Consider the following 26,312-nt stretch of genomic DNA (forward strand, 5'->3'; position numbering starts at 1 on the left):
AATGTCAGTCAGGGTACCAAGTTTTAGAACTATGTATTACCACAAGTATACTTTATCATTTGTACAGATTGTATCTTGAAAGTATCACTCTAAGACCAATTAGTATTATTATGTAAGCAATGGGGAAAATCTGTTCATAAAATTGTATTTAGTCTTTCAAAATGGAAATAAATTAGCTCAAATATGTCTAAAAATATCAAGTAGAACTCACTTCATTAAAGATTGATCACTGGGAACTTTTAGCAAGTTGTTTGTAATAGACTGAATCATCTTTCCATTTTTAGTTTTGGTAACAATACATCTCACTATGTAGTTCAGGCTGGCCTTAAACCAATTACCTCTCAACTTATGTCAAAGTATGCAGTGGTTAACAAGCACCCTAATTGTGCCAGTGGAACTATAACTCATCAAATTCTTGCGTAGTGGGAATGTATGCCTAATTATATTTCTGAGTTTTCAATTTTTTTAAAGCCAAGGAATTTTGTTACTCCACTTTTGGAAATACACATATTTGGAAAATCAACTAAACTTATACAATTACATAAGGCTAAAATTTTATGAGAAAATCTTATGTAAAAGTGCTTTTCCAATAAAATGCAGTAAGGTAATACGGCACCTATGAACCAACTACAACTCTTCAAGCCCCAAAAGTCCCAACAAAGACCAGTCTATTTAATAGCACAAAAACGAAAATATAGTACATTGGAGCAATATTTTGCAAGCATACTAACACTCTTTCTTGTTCAGATCTTTTATGGCTTGTATCTAGACTTCCCTGCAAAACCTCATGTAGTCATAGGTGCAGCTTTTGAGAGGTAGCTGGACCGAGTGTGTGTGATGCTGGGATTAAGGATGTGATCCAGGGATTGATTCACGGTGTGAGGCTAGGACTAAGAATGCCCCATCCTGGGTGTGAGTGCTACCTGGCCTAAGGGTAGGTAGCCTAGACAGACTATAAGAACAGAAAGAGAGCTATTTTTGGAGCTGCTTCTTCACTACTGTGCTGGTTTGCTGCCTTCTCTCAGCCATAAACTATTTGTTCTCTGTGATGCACCTCTACCATGCCACCCTACCTTGGAGCTAGCTAACTATGAACTGAAACCTCTACAACCTAAGCTACAATAAACCTTTCCTCCTTTAATTTTAGGTGTTGGATATTTGTCTCAGCAAAGAGAAAAAGTAAGACAAGACCACTGAAATTCTTTTCCTTATAGATTTTCTAAGATTTTTTAAATACTTGGGGTGGTAGTGGAGACAACCATAGAACCACAGAATTAGGGATAAAAAGACTTGAAAAGGGCCCTTTCAAAAGGATGACAAAGCTTATACTTGTCATGAATAAGATACATTAAATGATTCAAAAGGGAAATACCTGTTAACACTGTATTTCAATTTATACTTAAGAATTTAGAAATTAAACTAATGTTTTTTGAATCAATTAAAATTTGTAGTATTAGGTACTCAGACATTAAAAAAAGGACTACTTAGATTTTATGATTTAAAAATGATAAATACATAAAACTTACCTTCATTGTAATATATACTACTGTATTAACTATATATACTTCTGGTACTAATTCTATGATCCTTCATAGAAAAATTGAGAATGGTACATAAACCACCTTTTTTACATAGAAGTATTAATAATATATTCTAGCTCTTGAGTTTACAAAATGATTATGACGGTGGGTTTTGAAAAAGGAGTCCACCATCATATGCTTTAGGTAATAATACACATGGAGTATTAAGAGTTAATACAAATACACTTCAGCTCGGTGCAAATTTACTTTTATTAAACCTTACAATGAATGTAGTGGAATATCATTTTCCATTGTGTAACAATTTATTGGCTGGCATCTGAATACAGTACTTCTTTTGAAAAATACACATGGGAACTGACAAAGGAGAGAAAAACTATTTGTTTAGTGATACACAAGGGCATAAAAAGAAAAAGATGATGACCAATTAATATTAGTTTCCTCAGTATCTAATTTTAAAATGATTCAAGTTCCAAACAATAGTGCTGCTGTTACAGTGTACAAGAATGTGTTATCTCATCCAGCCCTTACAATTCCCAGAAAAATAAATATGATTATACTTGTAAATTCAGCCAAATGTTTGCTGAGTAATACAATTTTAAAGAGCTACTTTGCAAATATAACTTAAACAGTTTTCTCAACTGTAAACGGGGTCTTCAAAATATAACAAAGTAAGGTAGTCACTTTAAAAGCGAAGAATCATTTAACTTCAAAATTGTAAAGGGCCAAATTACCTCTGATTTAGACTTATGCCTCAGTTAAAGAAAATGACTATTTTTAAATCTATAACACATTTGTCTTGAGAAAGCAGACTCATTATCTGAGTAAAACGAACATTTTTGTACAGGACGCCTAAAATTCAGAAGGCCCTTAACAGGGCATTTTTGTTAAAATGCTGTCAAAATTTATATTAACTCCAGCCAACATCACCATGCTATAGTCTCAAGTTTATTTGACTTAAGTGAGTACAACTAGTTCATTAAGCATTTAATTTCTTCACTTGTAGTTCTAAAAATACCAATTTTAGGATTTTATTTTATTCAGGCTCAAAAATTTGAGACTACTTTCTGATGAAGGTCTTAAGAGTACTCGAGGTCACATTTATTCACCAATTCTAAAATAAAATTTTGAGCTACTGATTTTTCAAGGGCTACTACAGGCCTCTGCAGAGGAAGCAAATAGAAAATTGTATCCAAACTGAAATAAGGCATTGCAGTTATCAAGACAGAGGACTGGTTAGTTCTAAGTTATCTGTTTTTAGAGGTGGAAACACACTATTTAAAGAAATCCTTATTTTACACTGGAGTTGCAAGATTCCAGTTCCCCTGGAAACAGTGTTAGATATGCCTTGCTCTAAGAACATGTAAGCCCCACCCCACACCCAAAAGAAGGGGATAATAGTAAATCACTTGAAATTCTAATTTTTCACCCCAAAATGGAGTTCAACTAACATATATTTACTACACTGGCAAAGTTTTTCTTTCTTAAAAAAGTAGCTCATGCAAATATAGTTGTCACAGCACAAGGTTAAGGTTAGAGGCAAATGAACTCGATGTTTGATATTTCTAGAGTGTGACTAAATCACAAATTATTTTTGTATGTGGCAGTTCAAATAGTTTATCAAATTTGCCCACAGTAAATAAGGGATAGTAAAATCTCTTCATCAAAAGGTTGGTGTGTAACTATTAATCCATTTCTTTAAGTGGTGAAATTAATTTACAAATTAGTAAAATAAGGGTGTATTTTTTAAAATTAAACCTGATTTAACCAAAAAGCCCAAGTTCTTTATTATTTACTACTCATTACAAGTTTTTAACGAATAAAGATGAAGTTAAACCTACTGTGACTGTTTGCAATGACTTTAAATAGCATTACATCAACCCTCAGAATGTCAGCCCTGAAATCCAAGTGAGTGATCCAGCTCATTAAATTCACAGGTAAACTGAATTTTTTGCGAATCAGTAAGGAACTTTTTATTCAGAACAATTTTAGTAAGACATTTGCAGGGCAAATATGCCATCATAAATTTTATTCTGAATAACAATAAAGTGCTGAATGATAATTACCTGAATCTTTTTTAGTACTTTTCACTTAAAAGAGCCCTTTCTGTGGCATTAGCAAATCAGAGAGGGATAGGGGAGAAAGAGAAATGGGAGGGAAGGGAGGGAGAAAGGAAGAGAAAGAAAGAAAAGGCAAAGCTGACTTTCAGTACAGGAACAGGAAGCACTGTAACCTTTTGTGTTTAACTAAGGTGACAAATAATTGAGACCAAAGTAATTCATGCAAGTTGTCTTTAAGGTATACATAAGCTTGAAGAAAGAAAGAACACTGTTACTGACCTTTGATACTATGGTAGTAAACTGCACACTAAAATACCTTAATTATCCTAGATGCCTAATCCGGCTTGGCAAGCATCATGCCACTGACATGCTTTAGCTCTTTTTTGTAACTAAAAGTGATTTGCAGTTCAGTGACTGAATATTTCAATGTGACTTGTTAAGCTGTGTGATAAACTCTGAGGTTAAATTTAAGCAAATTCTTTACACCTACTCACACTATCAGCACAAGCAGGACAATGCTGGAGCAGGATGAAAGGTGGGTCACTTTAAAGAGTCTTCCTTTTATTATGTGATATATTAAGATGAGAGACCTATATTTCAACTGGGTTAATGAGTTAGAATAGATTTGTTTCCCAAATTTAGCACATAAAAATTTGTGTGGATTAGAGAAAGAAACTTCAGACGTGAAGGAAAAATAATAAAAAATAAAAGCTTGAGGTAACCTGCAGCTCTAAAAATTGTCATGCTACAAGAATACTTGCATAAAATGAACTCTGTAACAAACTTAAGAAGATGGTGTTTTGAATTGAAGTTGACCAACTGCTGCATAGAAAATATGCTAACATACAACAGTCAAGTTTAAGCCGGTGCATAGAGAAGATAAAGCACTTATGGTAACTGGAAATGGTAGTAACAAGTCCATAAGGTTTGTAAGCCCTAGCATGGGTCTATAAGAGGGAAAGACAACAGTAGAAATGTTAGGGGAGGAAAAAAAAGGAACTGGGAAAGCTTGGAGAAGAGAAGACAGAAGCAAGAAAAAAGAGATCTTCAATTGTATAAAATTCACAAGCCAGTAAAGTATAAAGATACCACTGAAAAACAGTTAACTCTGTCCCAAACACCCAACAGCAAAAAAAATCCCCAGAATCATATGCCTTTGGCAAACAATTTAAGAAATTTGGATATGATATTACAGTTCTTAATAATCCACAAACAATATATTATATGGTATATTTATATTAAATAGTGGGAAACCAATCCTGTAAGTTTGATGATTATAATGCATTAGCCAATGAGAGCACAATGATATCAAGCTAAATGAATGCTGGTGTTATCACAACAGTGCTCATTTATGAAACAACTGTTACTGATTCGTGCTTTAACAGTGCTAAAATACAGTCAAATCATCATCTATGAAGTGAAACAAAGGTCTCCAGCTTTTCTGGGATATGCCCTTTATAATATATTCTATGATTCACGATGACACGAGCAGCAAGACACTGCAATGTTGTATGATTTATGGGCTGGATCAAATTTTTAGCTATTTCCTTCTCGTCCAGCAAGTCACTAGCAGTTTGTTTGTGCAAGTTTGTGGCATCAAAGTGTGCACCTGATTTAATAAGGAGATTCATTATGTCTGGATGGTTGTTCAGAGCAGCGATATGTAGGGGACTATTGTCATCAGAGTCTCTGACATTCACATCAGCACCACATTCTATCAATATTGCAGTAACTTGCAGAGATGGAAATTTGCAAACTGGGTATCGCCCTACACATGTAGTATTCTTGTCCACAGCGAGATGAAGAGGGCTGAAGTTATTCTTTCCTCTTGGATGCAACTTAAGAAACCTGTAGATAGTCTGCTTTTTGAAATGGTCCTGTTCTAGAGTACAAGGAACTTTTTCTAACAAGCATATTAAATGCAAAATGATGGAAAGAGCCTTATTTAACTGTAAGGGGTCAGCTGGACACTGAGTTTGTTTGATAGCTCGCTCAATTTCAAGGACACTTTTGCACAGTATGCCCATAAGATCGTCAAAAGTAACAGTAGTACCCAGCAGGCCTTTGGCCCTATCCTGTAGCATAAAGGAGAACAGTTCTGCAAAAGATAGTAAGCTGCTGGCAGTCATTGGGCTTAAGGGGTCCAAATTATTCTGCTGCATATCCAAAGCATACTTCCACAGGTTGATGCATCGTTTGAAATTTCCAGAGTCTGCATAGACAGCTCCACGATATCTAATATAGTAAGAGGTATCAGGATGAGAAGGACCAAGAATACGTTCTCTAATTAACAGCGCCTGCATTCTCATCTCATCTGGATCAGCAATAAGACCTTCTAGCTCTTCTGCACTATTTACCTCCTTGGCATAATCATAAGCCATTATTAATGTCTGTGGTACTGGTTTACTGATTATATTAGTCCTATCACTGTACCTCATGTTCATTGCCTTTTTCCAGTATTTCAAAGCCCCAAGTAGATCTCTCTTTTTGTCTACAAATGTGGCTCCTAGAAGCTCTAGAGCATTGATACGTTCTGTCTTGCTGGTCTGTGCATGGTGCGTCAAAAAATCCACAATGTTTGTGTGACCAGTCACACTTGCTGAGAGAAGGGGAGTCATGCCATAACCATCCTTTTCCATCTTGGCACAATACATAAGAAGCATCTTCATGATGTCCAAACTTCCAGATTCTGCACAATCATGCAATGCAGTATTACCTTAAGGAAAAAAGAGAAAAGAATAACATACTTTGATGGACCAGGACATAATGTAATAGATATATGTAATTTAGAACCTAAAGAAAAGCACCACCCTTAAGTAGGGCATATTTTGATTACAAAGGAGAAAATAATTATCCTCAGCATTTAAAACTATCATCTAATACATAGCAGGAGCTAGATGACCAAATTAGGTACAAAAAGCAAAGAAATCCACAGTCAAATAAATTCATGTTCTCTTGGTATTTTTCATTAACATTACTAAAAACAGATGAACTACACAGCTATTCATAATTTTGCTGACAGTCACTTAACTTTTTGGGTCAGCTTCCACATTTACAAAAGAGGAAACCAGTCTTTAATATCTAAAATTCTTCTACTTGATTCTAACATTAGTCAGAAACTATTTTTTTCAAATGTCTGAATTTGAAATTCAGCTTGAGCTACTTCAGCCAAAATTCTTGGTTATAAAGTACTTTTTCCCTAAAAAGGTCTCAAAGGAAAATAAGTCCATGGAAATCTGAAAAATAAGTGGGTGGTTTAATACGAACTTTAAAAGGAGACATCTGAAGTGTCCTTTCATAATGGATTATTTCCCATTGTAATTTAATTTTTAAACATTCTTGTTAGATGTACTGAATGTTCTAACACTGTCCTGTTCTTCCCACACAAATTAAAACTGACAACAGGCACTGACACATTAGTAAGTCTGTACTAAACATACTAACATATTATAAACATCAGGAATTTTACCTAGCAAATAGTGCACATTTTTACTAATTATAGAAACAAAAATTATTATGCAGACTTTTGACATTCACATACAATGTTTGTAGAAAATTTCAACAGTGACTTGGCATGCCTGTAGAAAAGAGTTAACAAAGGCTGAGCATGCCTTCCATAGGAAGACCTACTTACAAGGTTGACCCTTGTCTTGCAGCTGAAAATCTGCCTGGTAAACAGTTTTCTATACTGATAAACCTTCCTTAAACAATAACAGTGGCTCACTGTGCCTACACTGTAACAGCACTGCAGTCTATGTCAGACACTTCGCTGCTTAGGTACACTGGCGAAGTTCACCTTTGTGATACTGCTGGGCCTATCACAGGTTTCCCTGGGTAAAAACATCACATATATTTTCATTTCTACAGAAGAATGTGCTCTGACCATGAGAGGGAGACAGCATAAAAATGCTTACCTACATATTCTTTAGACTTCACCTGTGCCTTTTACTCTTAGGATCTGTGTCTTATCACTGCGATAAATCTTATCCATGATTACAACTGTACAATGAGGTACCTCCGAACACCAGAGGTGGCTTGGAGTACCCCTACATAGAATGTATACCTTGAGGTAGCTTAAACTTGAATACTTCAAGTAACAAATTTACTTTATAACTAGAATTACCAAAAAAGTGTTATTATGCATTAGGACTTTTAATCTTTCCGTAAATTTACCTTGTTCAGCCTTCCACAATATCTGTAAGGACTATACAATTACTCTGGTTATGTTTATTCCAACCCAGAATTTCAAGCTAAAATGAAGTATCTGGTAAAATGTTTTAACAGTGTATACTGTAACCAAGCATTGATAGGATCCAGAATTTAGAACTACTTAATTTGTTTGAAATAATTTCAACTAAACATTACTATTTCAAGTATATTTACTGATAACCATTTTGAACTGAAATTATTCTTATTTTTTCCAACAAACAGGCAATATAAGTGAAGAGAAATCTGAACAGAAAGAGTTGGATGGCATTCTCTACTCAGAGTGACAAAATCAGGAAGGCAGCAAAAGCCAGTTTTTAAATTACTAAATTTCTTTATTTCTGTAAAACCTAGAATATGTATATTTTGAAGACACCCACATACAGAAAAAATAAAGAAGGTTAAAAAAAAACACTAAGAACTAGGAAAGCTGAAAAATGAATTTCAAAAAACTTCCTTGATAGGATTTAAAGATAACAAAGAGACAATAACAAGAAAGACAAGTGGACAAAGTTTAAAATTCAGGGCAGCTTTCCCGCAATGGCCTTGACCAGTTCTGGAACACACAGCTTACAAACCCAGACCTTTTGTTTTTTGTTTGTTTTGCACAATGAAAACTAAACCCAGGGCCTGGTGGTGTTGGGTACCCTTACCACTGCGCTACACTCGCCAACCCCAAAGTGAGAACATTTGTCAGCCTTGCAGGGCTAGGGGAAAAAAACGAGTACACAAGCCACCCAGAAGGGATCTTTGAGACTCCTTATAATCTGGGTTACAGATTCACAGCAATGCAACCTAGGAAGTAAAGGCTGGGTTAGAGCTCTACAGGGATGCACCATAGAGACTAAAGGTGAACTACAAACAGACATGCCATCACAGGCAATGAAATTGAATTTAATCAAACAACCCAGTATTGCTATACATGTTATCAAAAGCCAAAACCAAATATAAACACTGTTTAGAGGAATATATTGTCACCCTCTGGCTCAAAAAAGTTTTATAGTGATAGTATGTAACAATATATGTTAAAAAAAAAAAAAAAAAAAGGAGAAAATAAACCAAGAGAAACAAAAGCCAACAGAAAAGTCCAGAGATTCAGATAATACTATTATCACAGATTTTCAAATAATAATGCTTAGTATAGTCAACGAATTTTTAATTGAGAATTCAACAATAAGTTAGAAACTACAAAAACAATCAAATGGACATTCTAGAATGGAAAAACCCAACAGGTGGTTTCAAAAGTGGATTACTCACAGCTGAATAGATTTTGTGAACTAGAAGACAGGTCAGATGAAAATATAGAGAGAGGGCCCCTGGCGCCTGGGAAGCCACGCGGCGGGGAGCGGGGGCCTTCATGCCGGCCCCCAGCCTCACAGGTGCCGCGGCGATGTGCACTTGCACGTACCGGCCCTCAGGCCGGACGCCGCTGCACAATTCAGAATTATCATGGCACAGAGAAGCAATGACACAATTGGCCCACTATGCACTGGTTGCAGAGGCCCGCCCGCGGACGTGCATGAATCATTCCAACATAGAGAAACCCCTGGGAATACATGCCACACAACAGGTCACTCTTGCCCCTGCAGTTGAGAACCAGGAAGGTCCCGAGTCAGCAGAGGAACAGCTGCTAAACAAGGACTCGGAGAACATGAGAGTACAGACTAAGCCCGGAGTCAGAAGTCTAGTGGACTGGGGTCATGAGAGCCATTCCAAAGCTATAAACCCGGAGGACCTTGTACAATACCTGGGGAGACCCCCTGGAAGCCATTCTTCCCTTGACAGTACAGGCTGCAGTGGAGGAGCGCGTGGAGGTCCAGGGAGGTCTGCAGCGAGATTCCTGCTGCCTGTGCTGATGGTTAGGGAGAGGACAGTAACTGGTTGTGGGGTACCAATGCAATGGGAGGCTGGAGAGAAAAAGCTACAAAAAATGGCTTTTGCCCCAGACGGCTCACTTGAGATGTTAGTAAGAACTACCTCCTCAGTATTCTATAGCTGTGACGAGGAGGTGGCCAAGGAGAAAAAACAAAGAGACCGAGAAAAAGCAGTTGCTTTTGCTGCAGCACTAAGAGAAATAGACCCCAAGTCTGATTCCCAGGACCCCAAGAAGAACTTGACGACTGCATTCATCTGCTACCGCTGTTAAAAGCCAGGCCACCTCAAGAGGAACTGCCCTAAGAGGCCCCGTGGGCCATGCCCTGAATACAAAGGTGACCACTGGAGATCGGTCTGCCCTCTGAAGCAGAGGCCCTGGAGCTCAAACCCATTCTACCAGTTAGTCCAACAGGAATGGAAGGGGCCCAGGTCACACTCTGCCTCCTCCCTCTGGCCAGACTGTCATCTCCATGGAGGAGCCCCGGGTAATCATGACTATGGAGGAACAAGAAAACAGCCTGTTGCTAAACACAGGTGCAAGTCTCTCAGTCCCTCTTTTTAATCCTGGCCTTCCTTCCGGCTGTAACACCTCAGTGAAAGCAGTCACTGGTGAGGAGGTAATATGCTATTTTTGACAACTTTTAGGCTGTAACTACTTGTTAGAACCTTCTTGTGTATCTCTGTCTTCCTGAGAAACCACTTTGAAAATACCACCATGTATTACAGCAGCCATGGATATTTTCCTACTAATCTATCCAAAACTCTGTAATGTTTGTATTGTTCCTATTCTATTTCATAAGTGGACTATGTTTATTACTATGTGCTTCCTACAACAACCCTTGAGAATAGTTAATGATTATTCAATTGGTCACTCATGTATAGATAGCTGTATTTATTTTCTTTAGAAGCCACTTTGAAGATACCAAAGTATAGTACAACAACTATTGATAATCTCCTACCTCTTTTGTCTGTAACTCACTATTATTTGTCTATTTGTTTTCCCAAGAAACTATCTTGTAGATAACAATATGTAAAACAATAACCATTGATAATTTCCTACCACTCTGTCTGTAATTTGGTAAGCCCCCCCATTATTATGTTATCCTTCTTTTATTCTTTAAAATAAAAATTTAAAACACACACACACCCACACACAAAAAGAAAATATAGAGAAAAAGCATGGATGGGAAACAGGAGACTGTACCAGACAGAGAGAACAATGTCAAAGAGTTAACATACTTAAATACAGAATTCAAGAAAAAGAAATGTAGCCAATAATATTTAAAGAGATACCTGAGCTGGGGATACAGTACAGTGGTACAGTACTTGCCTAGCATGTGTACTTAAAACAGACAATAAAGGCTGAGAAATTTTGAAGCTAATGAAAGGTTATACTATAAATTATATGTTTTTCAATTATCAAAAGCATTAAATAGAAAACCACACTGCGGTATATTGCAACAAAACTACTAAAAATTAAGGACAAAAAAGTTAAAATCAGAAAATGGGGAACAGAGGCTACCTGGAAAAGAATAATCAGATGAACAGCAAAGTTCTCACTGGGAAAAACAAGTCAGGAAACACACAATGATACTTAAAAGTACTGTGGGAAAGTAACTGTCAAGTTAGAATTCTATACCTATATTATGAATAAATGTGAAATAAAGACTACTTCAGGATAGAGGAAAAAAAGATAAACTAAAGTATTTACTAACAGATCTAAATACCTTAAGCAGAAGGAAGATGAGCTAACTGGGAGTCAGGAGATGTAGTTATAAATATGTAAGAAGGGTCCTTTAGTGGGTAAACCTAAATACTGTCTTGAAGTACTATATGTGAAAGTAAAATACTTAACAGCAATAGAATAAAAGTAAGGAAAGTAATTGGAGTTAAATGCTCTACGATCTCTGAATTGCTGGAAAGTAAAATTTGAAATTTTTAAGTCTTTGATAAGCTAAAGCTACATATCTAGAGTAATCACTAAAATAATAGTTCAAAGGTATAAACATAAACTACTATATTCTCTCTAACGGGAAAATTGAAACAAAAGATAAATAATGGAATACAAAACAGGTAGGACAAATAAGTATCGGTAAACTTGCCAGATTAAAATTCAAATATATAACTAATTACATTAAATGCAAGTGAACTACATGTTCCTATTAAAAGATAAAAGCTGACTGAAAACACAAAGTCAGAAAAGACATGCTGCATACAAGGTAAACCTTAAATAGAAGGACAGAGAAATATTGAAAATGAAAAGATTAGAAACATATATACAACTCAAAAACTAACCAAAAGAAAGATGTCTAATATTAAAATACAGTTTAAAGCAAAATACATAATTAGAGATAAGGAGAAATAATTTATAATAAAATGAAGGCACAAAGATACAGTAATACTAAATTAGTCACCTAGCAGTGTAAGTTTGAATTATATAAATCAAAAAATGACAGAACTACAAGGACAATCAGACATCTATAAACAGTACAACTGAATACACTTTCCTCAGACAAGTTAACTTAGAAAACATACTTGAACTGACATATTAAGAACTCAACAACTAAAGAAAAACTTTTTTCCTCCAAGGATACATAAAATATAAACAAACAATAACCATATAGGCCATTAAGTCAATTACAAAAGATGTCAAGATTGCAATGAAGTTAAATATCAAAAATAAAGGTAACTAGAAAATACACTAATAAATCATGGATCAAAGACTGCCCAATGTAATTTATCAACTGAATGAAAATAAAACCACTAAAAAACAAACCCTGAGAGATATTATGTCAAAACTGCCTAGAGGATAATGTATACTTTTTAAATGTACATATTCAAAAAGGAAAAAGGGTTATAAAAATAACTAAGTTCCATTTTAAGAAGTTATGAGAAAGAAACAGTAAAGTAAGTCCAGGAAAAGTAGAAATTAATAAAATGGAGCTATTATCAAAAGATGTAAGTATGCTACCATATTTTCTGTAAAATTGTACTTATCTGTTGCTCCTTTTAATCTTCTATTTAGAACTATGTAAGGTACAAAAGGTAAATTTATTCTACATACAAACAAAACAGAAAAATTAGTGATAAAACAAACTCATGTCCACCAAATGTCATTCAGTGTACTGATAATTTCTGAAGTTATGTTTTTTAAAATACCAATCATACTAAGCTCCAGTGAGTTAAGTCTAATAAAAGCCAAACCTCATAATAAAACTTCAAGCAATCACATCTCTTTCCAATTCAAAAGCTTTCATGCCTTCTCTAAGGAAACAGCAGAAGATATTTATGATGGCCTTCAAAATTCTACAGCACTGACTCTCAAATCACAATTTGTGAGGAGGGTAATGAGGAAAAGAATCTTTAGTTTTAGAAAACATATTATGTGACATAAACTTTAATTTTGGTTATCAAGGATACACATATGATACATGATGGATTTTAAAAGATTTCCCTACCTTACTTCTCCAGCCTCATTTCTCATTATCTATGGTATAAATGACACTGTTAATCTAACCCACCTAAAGGGTAGCAAAAGTCTTATTTTAGGTTTTATAGGCCATAAGGTCTCTGTCTTAACCACTAAACTCGGCCAAGAAGCAGGAAAGTATACAAAGGTAATGTTAAATTAATGGATATGATCATCTTCCAACAAAACTTTTACTTATAGACTTTGAAATTTGATTTGTGATTTTCATGTATTATGAAATAGTTTCCATTTGGTTTTCTTTTAAATCACCAAAAAAGGTGTAAAAACCATTTCTTAGCTCTCAGGTACTGAACAGGAATGGGGTAGTTCTGAATCCAGAGCCAACACCTGCTCAAAAAGATATTACCCCAACATAAAGCAGATTCTGCTTTTGCTTCGCATTTCTCCATGCTAAGTATTTCTCCTAGCATCAGTTCATTTCCCCTCCCTTCTACTGTTGATTTTCCTGTAATGTATTCTTTCTTCTTTACCTTTTCAACTTCTTGTCTTTCAAGTTTTACTAGACATTTCAGGTAGTCTAAGAGGCCTTCTTGGTTATACTATATCAATTTTTCAACTGAAAATGACTGCTGAATAACTATAGTTCATTCTGATACTCAGTATTAATACTTTTGTCATATTATATACTTTATGACAACATTACTGCTCCACAAATAGATTTCCTACCTAAACTGCCTATTCTTCAAATATATAGATCCTGTATTACATTTCTTTTATTAGTACATGTTTATGGTACATTATGAATACATCTATTGTGGGTAGCTGGTACATGTACACAGCACATCTTCATTCTTATCCCCTTCCCCTCCCTGTCTAGCACTTTCTCCACCAACTAGTACATTGCTAAAGCTAAGGCACATTCTGAATTTTTAATAATTGGTATTATAAAAAGTGATTCAAACTTAGCTTCTGAGAAAAAAAAATCAGTTCAAAAAGTAAAATCAAAACAAGGGGGGTCTTCTTAATTATACTCTAACAGATTAAGCATATTACTACCATATTTTCAGTTTTCATGTCCTAGAAGGCCCTAAAAGACAAGGTTTGGAGTTTAGCTTTGAGCATTACTTAACGTTTGGAAAAGAGATTTTTTTTTTAAGTGTAATTTTAAAGCAACTATAATTTTTGTGTATTTCCCCCAGTCTGTCTTTTTGAGATAGGGTCCTACTCTGCACTCCAGATTGGTCGTGAACTCATTACATAACCCAGGCTGGCCTAAAATTTGGTGCGATCCTCATGTCTCAGCTTCTTAAGTGCTGGGATTACAGGAATGCCCCATGGTGCCCAGCCTCCCAGTCTTCTTACATATTATGTGTTGACAAAGTTGAAATCAGTACATATACAAGTTCTTCCTGCTTTTCACCTACATTTTGGGCATTTTACCATGTTAAAGTCTGCATAACCACTATAGACTACATAGATAATATGTACTTATTAATGGCTTTATAGTTACGGTTAAATTAAATTAAAGGGATATGCCATGATTTATATAAATGTTTCCTTGAGGGTGAAAATTTCCATTAGTTTAAAATTGTGTTAAAATTAGTGCATAAAAAACATGAAGGACAGGTAAGAGATCAATGAGGTCTAGGACAGGGGTTAAAGGTAAAGGGGCATGAGCAAAGTTTCTTTTGTTGTCAAAACTCACAGAACTATACATTACAGACTTCACTGCATGTAAATTATACCCCAATAAACAAATGTCAAAAAAAGTAATGCCTAGCTTGAAACAATCACAAACATGTGATGGCTTCATATACATCTTCAATTCAGTTTCAAAGGGATCAATTTTTTAAATTTCCAGTTTTACAGTATTCTTTGTAGCACCGAAATTTTTCAATTTTTATTATTTCTGCTTTTAGGTTAAAAAGAACATTTTCTTGTGTCAATTCACAAATTTTTCTTTCATTGTGGGGGTAGGCAGGGTTTGAGATAAGGTCTCTCCACGTACCAGGCGAGCCTTGAATTTGCCAAGATCCTCTCCTGCTTCTGCAGATTCAGCCTCCTGAGTGCTAGGGTTACAGACATGTGCCACCATGCTCAGTCTAAGCCTTTTTAAAATAACATTTCTATTTTAAGTTTCTGGGATTAGTATGACTCTCTCTATACAAATATAATATGACAGGCATTGTTTGTTGTATTTAAACATTTTGGCCTATCAGTTGTTTCAAGAGTGTTCATGTGCTGCAAGTGTTAAATGTAATTTCTTGTGAAGTTGTTGCAACAGTCAAATTTAAAAACTGAGTTACTATGCTCTTGTAACTATCTGTGTTAAATTATATACCAAAGAGCACTAAAATCATATTTAACTTTTGACAAGTAACATCACTGAACGAAACATTTTGCACACAACAAAATTTTCAAATTCTTACTAATTCAGCTCAAGCATTTTCCTTCGGTTTTATGTCTCTTAAAATGCCCGTAACACCATGTAGTACTTTCAGGAGATTTTCCAGTCACCTCATTTTGTCTTCGTTTTGTATTTTCAAAGTGAAAAACATAATTAAAAGTGAAACAAAATACAACATTCAAAAATAAAACCTGAAAAAAAAAAAAAAATTCAAAAAAAAAAAAATAAAAAAAATAATTTCCCAAATGAAATTAAAGGATATTTAGCATTGAAATTTAGTGAATCAACTTTAACTAAAGAAAAAAGAATGCAAAAATGAAAACCACATTTTACATGCAATTTTCAATGTCTGATCAACTTCATTTGGAAAAAAACTTTCCAGCACAGCATTTATAATGGGAAATTTTTATGGTTTCTCAAAAGACCTGTCTGTTAAATGGACATTTCTTTCAAAATCAAGCCAATGCCAGAGCCATCAATTCAATTAAAACCATTTATGTAGAAAGCTAAAAATAGTATGATGCAAATACATTAATATTCAACCATATAACAAAGAAACAGTGCTAAGAAATCTGGAAGAATGAAAAATAGCCACATTCTCTGAGATGCTTCTGGGATGGGAAGAATGCTATGGAAAGTGATCATACACCAAAGCATGGTAACATTCCTAAAGTAGTACCTGAAGTGAAACCTCATTGATTTTAACTTGCTACATCACCAGCCCTTTTTATTGTTTTTTAAATTTGAGACTCATCTTTCCTCAGTCTTGTAAAGTGCTTGGATTATAGATGTGAGCCATCACACCTGGCTCATACCTGTTGTCTTTAGATACCAGGCATAAGAATTTTTTTTCTTTTTTAAAGACAGGGTCATGTTATGCAGTTCAGGCTGTCTTTGAAATCACTATGTAGCCCAGGTTCCTGCCTCAGCGTCCTGAATGCTACTTTAAAAGTATGTGCACCATAAGCAGCTGAAATATAAATTCTTGATCAACTGTGGAAATCTAAGTATACGGTGTCAGTATGTTTCCCAATATAACCCCCCAAAAACAGAATTTTGGATAGGAAATAGCCTGAGGCTTAAGGATTCTCTATACCCAAACCAGATGTTTCAGTGAATGATAAATAAGGGCAACTGATTGTTACACCACCTAAAACATAAAAGAACTCCATCGTAGTATTTATAAGTATTGCACCTTGGCTATGATTACTAAAGTTCTCACCAGGATCAGGATTGAAGTCAGTTTCTGAATTAACCCCCAACAGTAGAATTAACTGATCATTTCAGTAAACCAAAAATGTGTTCATAAGGACTGTAATATATTTAACAAACACAGTATGTCTATAATAGTTTAAACTGCTTTTCTAGCAACATACAAAACTTATCAGATTTTGTTGTTTGTAAAAACGTCACACACTTTAAACTTTTGCTTATGTATGTTTTTAGTATAAGTCAAACTTGTGTTACTCAAACTTTAATATACAAAATCACCAGAGTAAAATGCATATTCTGACTAAGCTTATCTGGGGTGATTCCAAGTGATCTTATGCTGATTCCTTAAGTAGAAAGAAACAAGGTGAATCTTATTTTTTTGTTTGCTGTGTAGCCAACATACCTAATAGCTATATCAATTCATGTAAGTTTAAAGTTACAGCTCTATTACACTATACAGAAATCAAATTTCGCCACTCCTATTTACTCTAAATGTAAACATATGCCAAAGCAGGTGAATATAGTATACATTACAACTAAGTTACACAGTTCTACCCAAGAAAAAGTTCTTATGTAGAATATGATACCAGTAAACCCTACAGTTTATACTTACCAATTGTTTAAAAGTCAACATTATAAGTAATCCACAGTCAATTGCTTTTTAAAAATCACTGTAAAAGAAAAATTCAAATTTCTATAAAAAAGTGAAAAAAGATCCACAGAATGGGAAACAAATGCTTACAAATCGTATGTCATAAAGGACTTGTACTGTAAAAATATAAATCTTCCACTGGAGAAATATGAATCAAAATCATAATCAGATGCCCCTTTTTATACTTTCTAAGATAGCATATTTAAAAAGAAGGGTAATAAAAAGTGGAGAAGGGGCTGGGGATTTAGCTCAGCGGCACAGCACCTGCCTGGCAAGGGCAAGGTCGTGAATTCAATTCCCAGTACCAGAAAAAAGTAAAATAAAATAAAATAAAATGTGGAGAAATTGGGATCTTTCTATGTTGCTGACAGGAATGTAAACTGGACAGCTGCTTTGAAAAACAATTTAAGGCTTCCTCAAAAAGTAAAACAGCTAACGATATGACTTAATAATTCCAGTCATAGGCATATGCCTAAGAGAAATGAAAGCATACATCCAGAGAATTTGTATATAAATGTTTGTAATAGCATTACTCACAAAATCTAAAGAGTAAAAATAATCAAATGTTAACAACTGCTGAATGGACAAAAGTGGTACCTACACAGTGAAATATTATTCAGCAATAAAAGTATTCATATACAGTATACTACAAAATGAATGGACCTTGAAAACTTTATGCTAAGTTAAAGAAGTTACAAAAGACCACATATTATGATTGCACATGTCAAGAAGTTACAAAAGACCACATATTATGATTGCACATGTCAAGAACAGTCAAGTCTATAAAGGAGGTAAGTGGCTGCTTAAGACTAGCACAGATGTCAAGGAAGGAAGGAGATGTAACTCTAAATGGATGTGCGTTTTTTGGGGGGTTTGGATAATAAAAAGTTGCGGTGATTTTGAGCTGTATACTTTAAATGAGCGAGCAGTTTGTGTTTGTTTTATCTCAATAAAGCTGTTCAAAAACGCAATTAAAATAAAAAATCCTTGTTTTTGACAAAAGTACATTTTTTACTAGTAGAAGCAATTAAAAAATCTTATATTTTAACAATTTGTCTGGAAATGCACAGAAATAATTCTCATCTATCCTCTTTAGCCTAATGCTCAGCACTAACCCACTCTTCCTCAACTTTGTAGCTGGGCTAAACTAAGTCTAGAAGAGATCCAGTAATAGAGATGGGGGCAGTGATACAGTTCAACTTCACAACAAGGCTGACTCCAAATAGTTTATTCCTGGGGCTGGGGATTTAGCTCAGTGGCAAAAGTGCCTGCCTGGCAAGCACAAGGTCGTGAGTTCAGTTCTGGGTACCGGAGAAAAACAAAACAAAAAAACAAAACAAACAAACAAAAAAACCAAATAGTTTATTCCTGACATAATTAATTTATAAGGATTGAGGGAGGTGAGAAGTATAGAAATAATTTAGGCTCTCAAAGGAGTACTAGCTTTCTCTGCTCTGAATGTTTCCCTTCGCCAGGAGATACTCAAGTACAGGGTTTATTTTTAAAGTGTTTCTTTTAAAAAGAATTAAAGGCAAATTTTGCCAAGATTACGTGCCCTCCCTTCATTAATTTTTTTATATGAGGCACTGAGCTATAAAAATGTAGAAATTTTCAGATTCTTGACTACAAAATCAAGTTAAATGCTAAAAAATAATTGCATCCTGAGGTAAGATGCAAGATGAGAAATTGCTTTTAAAATGGGTCTTGATATAAAGTAGAATTTCAAGGCTACACGCAAGAAAGCTAAGGGGTAAGAACTAAATCTTACTAATACCTCCTAAAAAAAAAAAAGCTCATCTATGCTCATCTAAAGACTAAAAACATCAATAGACTTCATTAAAATTCCCTTTGCTAGCAGTTGCAGTTTTCAGGTTCCCTATTTTATTGCATTTTTTCCTAAACAGGACATAAAGGAGGAATAAAAATGTCAGATTTATATCCATGTGACTTTTTTTATCTGTACCCGCTACCTTTTCTCCTCCATCTTCCATAATGTATATGCCTTAAGAACATAAATTTCTATAATATAAGGGCTTCCTGAATTCTATTTTAAGCAAACATACTTAATTCATTAAGTTTTGATAAACACAAATTCAGCTCTTACCATTGCTGCCAACAACTTGGAAATACCAGGAGCTATACCACAATTACTAATCCTCACTAACCCTAGTTCAATTCTGTGAGGAGTCACATCTCGAAACCCAGTCTCCAGGGAGAGAGGACTACAAGAATATATTTCTACTGAACTCAATTCACACATTATCTACAACTTGGTTTATACAACTAGCATGCCAAGTATCCCTGAGAATGGAGAAACATGCCAGGAGATACAAGAAGGAAAGGAAGTAACAGGGAACAATGTAAAGATCTGGGATTAAAATATCAACAAATTCAATTCATTTAAACATTGTTACATTATTTAAACATTAAATCAAATTAGTAAATTATTTAAACATTAAAATAAAAACACGTCAGAGTACAACAAAATTTTAAGTCCCTCCCTTCCCTACTTTACTTTTCCCTACAAGTAGATATGCAGAAATTATCAATAGTTGAGAAGAGTTCTCAAAGTCAAGAACAAACGGAACTGCTTTCAACACTCTCAGATACTAGTGCTAAAGTACATTCACAACAATCATTATCTTAGTATGTTATCATGATGGCAGAAGCCTACAATCCCAGCACTCAGGAGGCTGAAGGCAGGAGGACTGTTGCAAGCTAAAGGCCAGCCTAGGCTACACAGCGCATTCAAGGCCAGCCTGACTACGTAGCCAGACCCTGTCTCAAAAAAAAAGGATTTCTGTGCACTTCCAGTGGTAAAAATAAAAATTTTAAAAACATTTCCACACCCTAAAATACCTACACACTGTATAAGAGAAATACTACAATTCCTTACGTTTGCTTTGAGCTGCCACAGAGAACAAATGGAGAGGAGACAGGAATATTTTTTTTTACCTTTGTCAAACATGAATAATTATTGAATAAAAATCACAAACACCAAATGGCTCAGTATATTCAGTACACGTACGCACGTTAATAAATTCTCATAGTAAAAAGGCAGAAACAAACACCCTACTCAAGTTATCTCTCAAATCTTTAATGCTAACCTGTCACATACCTACATAGATTTCTTCTTTTTAAACTCCTAGAAAGTTCTACCTGTACTACTAATTTATAACAATTACTATCTTACTTTGTCACTTCAAGTTGTCATGGATCTATTTACCTCCCTACAGAAAGTATTATAGAGCAAGGTACTTGCCATAAAGGCAACTCGTTCATTCAACAAGATCACTTAAAACTGCCCACTAAGATCTGACACTCTTCCTAATACACAGAATAAAAACACCAGGTCTGTAGTGTCAGAGCCACAATTTAGTAGAATATAGTTACATGAACTTCTCTACATAAACACATACGTCTGTTACTCCTCTGCTTAAAAGCTTTTGTTGGCTTACTACCTAATGACAAATAAAATTAAACTTCTGCATCTAGAACTCAATTTAAGTTCCTTTTTTCCACATATGCCTACTTTCTAGTTCCTGGACCTTGCAAGCATTTTCAACGTGCCTTTTTTTTTTGCCATTTCCTAAGACTGGAAAATTCTCATCAAAATCTTCCCAGAGATTCTACCATAAATCTTTTCAAGGCCAATTTTATACTTTCTTCATGAAGCATCCTTAGTCAGCACATTCTTCCTCTAAACTTACTTATACCACTCCTTGATACACCCTGTATCTCATAGCCTTGAAAATGTTCAACACAATGCCCTGCCTAAACAAAATGCTACATTATCTTATTACCCATTTAATTATCTTGATGCTTATACCTAATCACTTCTGACTTGAGGTCTTCAGAAAGAAAATTCAACTCCTGTCTCCAAAAATCAGTTGTTTTGAGTGTAAACTACAGAGATATTTCTCAATGTCTCAAAGATTTCCTCCCTTCTTGAAATGCTATAGGAAAAGAAGGAATCCACTGTCCCCTTAAGTAATAAATTGTTAGGAATTACCTACTTCTAAATATCTACTGGAAAAAAGCACTACTGTTCCACTTACCATGTTGTAATTTAAGTAGGTACTTTAAACCTGTCTCTCCGATCAAACCTCAAGACCAGGGATATCATGTCTTACTCATCTTTGTATATCCTAAGTCTAACAGCCTGGCACACTCAGGGCATTGAAATGATCTCCCAGAGAATACATGAATTCCACCTAGGTTAAAACATGTTCAAAATGCAAGAGCCTGTTAAAATATAATGGAAAGAAGTTAAGTAATATATTTAAATGTTAATTGCCTGTTAAAAAGTAATGAAATGTAGAAGTCACATGCTTTCCTCTTTTTGAGGGAATTTCAATACTGGGGATTGAATTCAAAGCATTCACACTAAGTGATACCCCCAACCCTTTTCTAGTTATTTTGTGACAGGATCCTGCTAAACTGCTGAGTATCCAGACTGGGCTTGAAGTTGGCAATTCTCCTGCTTCAGCCTACCAGAGTACTGGGATTATAGCGATGTGCTACCATAGCTGGCTTTATGCATTTATATTTAAGCAGTCCAGTTGCAGTTTACTTACAATTTCTTTTTTCAGAACTATTTATAACTGAACTCATATTAAGTGTCCTAGGAAACTGGGCTGGAAATGTAGGTCTGTGGTAGCATACTTACTTGCCTAGCAGGCACTAGGCTCTGGGTTTGATCTCCAATGCCACAAAAAAAAGAGAGAGAGAAATTATTTTATCCTTAGTCTTGTCATATTTTCTACTTCTTGGAAAGGGCTAAAAATGTGACAGAAATTGTTCCATGCTGCTCTATCAGCTATTTCACCAGTGTCCCTGCATAGTTTCAAGTGGTTCCTGTTTCTTAACCATTCACTGTGGCCCCACCCCCAAAAAACAATAACCAAGGAATGAGTTTCACAATCAGCACTGAGGAAGGTACATATATATTTGAATCTGCCTCCAACATATATAAAGAAACACTGTTGAAATTAAACATCACCATAAAAAGATAGAAATACTGCCCACAAAGTAATAAAATCTCTATACATGTACTTGTATGAAAATTCAGGCTATTTGAAAATTAACTTTTAGTTTGAAACTGTCTTCTCATGTTATGCTGTATATATACTGCATACTTTTTAATAAGGTCATACATATTAGATACTGATACCAGAGGAAAATTATTTAGAATTAGTGGACTATTTGGCACAAAATGAGCGAACACCCTCACATAAAGGCCGTAAGATGATGGTGGTGATAAAAGAAACCATTCTTCTTAATAGCTCAAAGGTAATCAAATATTATTCACAATTCATTAGGGGAATATGCTGACAGAAATGAGTTATTTATATTTTAATCTCATTGCATCTCCAGAAGTGTACAAGGCAGCTTTGAAAAACATAAGCAAAATACTACCAATATTCATCGTTCCAGTGACATAAGAGTAAAACATATCTCACGTTGACTTAAAGTTTATCAATAATCTGAATATCACTAAACTGATAAAAAACCTTAACGAACTCCAAAAAAATCCAACAAGCCTAAATAAGGAGCCTTTATCTCTACCTCTATCAACATAGTTAAACAGTTATTTGTGCTCTTTAAACAAGCATTCTTCAAAACAATTAAAAAAAAATGTGCTGGTTTTTGACCCTACCTCTAAAGATAATCAGGAACAAATAAAAACATTTATGAAAAAGAATGTTTACAGAAAACATTTTTAATCATATTGAAAAACCAGAAACAATGTAAAACTCTTATTAGGAAAGTATGCAGCTACTAAAATTAAAGAACTAGAATTACTGAATTAAAGATAAGACTTGCTTATCTAAAAAGACACACTATAGTACAACATGGAAAATAAAACTATGTATATATAAATGTAAAATTCAGAAATCTCTTTAGAAGGCTTATCACTGAGTGCTGGGATTTTGTGAAATTTTTACTGTAGTTGAGAAAAAACTCAAAAATTTCTGAAAAAATTCTGAAAATTGGGTCATTTTTATAATAAATCCTTTTTTAAATGGTTAGTAAATATGTTCAGTTAAATATGTAGAGCACCATAAATGTATGGCTTATCATTTCTAAAAGGCAAATCCGGAGAACTGGAGTGGCAAGCCAAACACTATTACAATTATAAGCACACATATATCACTTTGATTCAGCAATTCCAAGTTACAGCTACTCTCATACAAATGTGCAAAGACACATTTTTGTTAAAGAAGGTTCAAAGTAGCATCACTTAAATTAGCACAATAAGGTCTGTAATCCAGTTGAGGCTGAAGCAGGAGAATCACTGCTAAGTTCCAGACCAGCCTGGGCTACCTAAGCAAATTCAAGGCCAGCTTGTGCTACACAGTGAGACCCTGCCTCAAAAAAAAAAAGAAAAGAAAAGAAAAAAGAAGTAAATAAATAAATAAATTAGCACAGTACAGAACGTGACCTGAGACAAGATAAATTATATACATCCATAAAACGAAATACTGGATAGCCATGAAACAAGAATGCCATAGCTATGTATGTTAAGAGTTGAACAACATACAAGATAAAGTGTGGTTAAAAAAATAAAGAAAGAATAGTTACTAACAAACAATAAGGAAGGAAAGAGGATACAGGGAAACACTGACAAGTTTGTTTTCTTTTGCATAGACTACCTCTAGATAGACAAAAACTGTAAACAGTGGTGGCTCCCAGGTTGGAGGTGTAGAAGTAAGGGGTAACAAGACATTTCTCATTGTAAATACTGTAAAGCAATTTATATTGTTTGTTGGAACATATTTTAACACCTATGTATACTCCTTTTAAATTGTAATAGCTTTTGAAAATTAGGAAGTGAATTACTTTGCTATCTAAGACATGTAGGAAAAGGGCTTCAAGTGTCAAAATGATGCTATGAAAATAGCTGCTTTTACGAGTTTTAAAAGACTACCATTTGCTGCTTTAGACTATTACAATCAGTGAAAATTACACAGGACTGTGAACCTAAACTCTTCTTAGGAACAAAGGTCTTTACATTGTATTTTGTTCCCTCAGTACAGCAGAGGTGTTTTTAAAAAAAAAAAAAAAAAAAAAAAAACCACCTGTTTTCTCTCTTGGTATACAGTATTTACAGTACCTAAATAAGAGGATTTTCTACTGACCACAAATAAAATGGAATCCGTGAACAGACACCCTTCTTTTCCACTGATCTTAACGCCTTCAGGTCAGTTTGGCTTAGCCTATCCCCACATAGTAACAAATGAAATGCCTAAGGAGAAACAAACAAGATGATGACTCACTATAGTAGTTTCTACTCTACGGTTGTTCTAAAAAAGAAAAGCTCAAGAAAAATGTATTATATTTAACTACATTCGCAACTACATTAAAGTATAAACTTCAAGGCTCAAGTCAATACCACTAACATGCTCTGTAACTATGGGGAACCAATTCCCAGGAATTGGAAGAGAAAATGCTGCTCAATATAGTGACAGATCTTTTATCACACTTGTTCGATGTACTATCAAATATTAAAGAAACACTTAACAAGGTTACACAGGGAAGAGTTACCAAACCAAAACAGGTCTATCCAAGTTCTTGTTCAATACCAATACTTGTTAAGTATGTATCAAACTTCCTAAGTGGTTGACACTTAAAAAAGGAAAACAAAGATACTACACTCACCTTTAACGCTTTTTCTGTTAACATCTGCCCCCTTTTCAAGTAAATACTGAGCAATCTCTTTATGTCCTTTGTAACATGAAATCATCAAGCACGTGTGTCCGTGCCGGTTTGACACCTCCAAATCAGCTTTGTGTTCTACAAGGTACTTCACAATTTCCAAATGGCCATCGAAACACGCGGCCCGGAGGGGAGTTGAATTGGTCAAAGTGGTGTTGTTGACAGATGCTCCATGATTTAACAAAGACTGGACCACATTCAGATGTCCTGCGGCAGAAGCAGCCCATAAAGGGGGAGCCCCCTCAATAGTTTCGCCATCAAAATTGACTGAGCCCCCAACTTCTATGGAGGCACTGCACTGCTCTAGGAGGAATTCCACCATGTCGAGATGTCCGTACCTGGCAGCCATCAAAAGTGGCGTGGCCCCGTTTGTTTTTTCAGAAATCAAGGAGGAAACCTCCTCTTTGGATTTGCTTGCCAACAACTTGGTAAGAAGCCGGAGTTTGCCATCCCTCGCTGCGTTAAACACTGCTGTCTTTAGATCCATTTATGTCCAGGGGAGAGGCTGTGCTTTATTTATCCTCCAAAGCAAAGCTCCGGCTTAACTACCGACGCGGGCAAGGCACTGGACCCCAAAACGCCTGTACAAGCACGGAGATGTTCTTTCCTACGGCCTTCCAACATCTGACACCCAGAGCGCCAAACTAGAGAAAGAAAACAGAGGCAGTTTGAATTCTCCATAGGTAATCACAAAAACACTATTTAGGTTTTCTTAGTTTTTAATTCTGTGGGAAAAGCGGAGGAAAAAAAAAGCCTTACGTTACGGACTAGCGCCCCCCCCCGCCGAAAAAAAAGTGGGGAAGGAAAATATGGAAGGGTTCACGGGACCCAGGAGTTCGGTGGGCGGCAGGCGCTCCTCCAAGGGCGGAAAGTGTAAACACTACAGGCATCTGCTTTCTGCTCTCCAGCCCCAGCTTTGTTCTTTTTCGTTCCGCACACGCCCGGGTCGAGCACACCGAGGCGGCGCGGCGCCTGCGGCGGAGCCGGCCAAGGGCAGGCCGCCCGGGGAGGAGTGCACGCAGCGGCCCTCGGCCCGGCCCGGCCCGGCCCGACCCGCACTGGCGCTTCCACTCCCGAAACTCTGCGAGGCGCGCAGGAAATCCGGCCGCTTCCGCTCTCCAACTTCGCCCGCCCGATTCCAGCCCCCGCGGCCCGCAGCTTCTCCGCGGCCCTCGCCGCCCTCGCCTCCGCCTGCTCCCACCCGCAGACCCGC

At 35.6% G+C, this 26,312-nt stretch overlaps 1 protein-coding gene across 1 annotated transcript; it reads right to left on the reverse strand.

The window, feature by feature from the left end:
* Positions 1 to 1,772: 1,772 nt before the first annotated feature.
* Positions 1,773 to 25,610, reverse strand: Fem1c (fem-1 homolog c (C. elegans)). The gene is made up of 2 exons (XM_013506925.1): positions 25,043 to 25,610; positions 1,773 to 6,314 (listed from the first exon to the last, which is right to left on the reverse strand). The coding sequence occupies exons 1-2, from the start codon at positions 25,584 to 25,586 to the stop codon at positions 5,005 to 5,007; spliced, it is 1,854 nt and encodes a 617-aa protein (XP_013362379.1). The 5' UTR covers positions 25,587 to 25,610; the 3' UTR covers positions 1,773 to 5,004.
* Between the last annotated feature and the right edge of the window lie 702 nt (positions 25,611 to 26,312).

Source organism: Chinchilla lanigera, unplaced genomic scaffold, assembly GCF_000276665.1.
Source record: "Chinchilla lanigera isolate Chin_1 unplaced genomic scaffold, ChiLan1.0 scaffold00007, whole genome shotgun sequence".
Taxonomy (NCBI): Eukaryota; Metazoa; Chordata; class Mammalia; order Rodentia; family Chinchillidae; genus Chinchilla; species Chinchilla lanigera.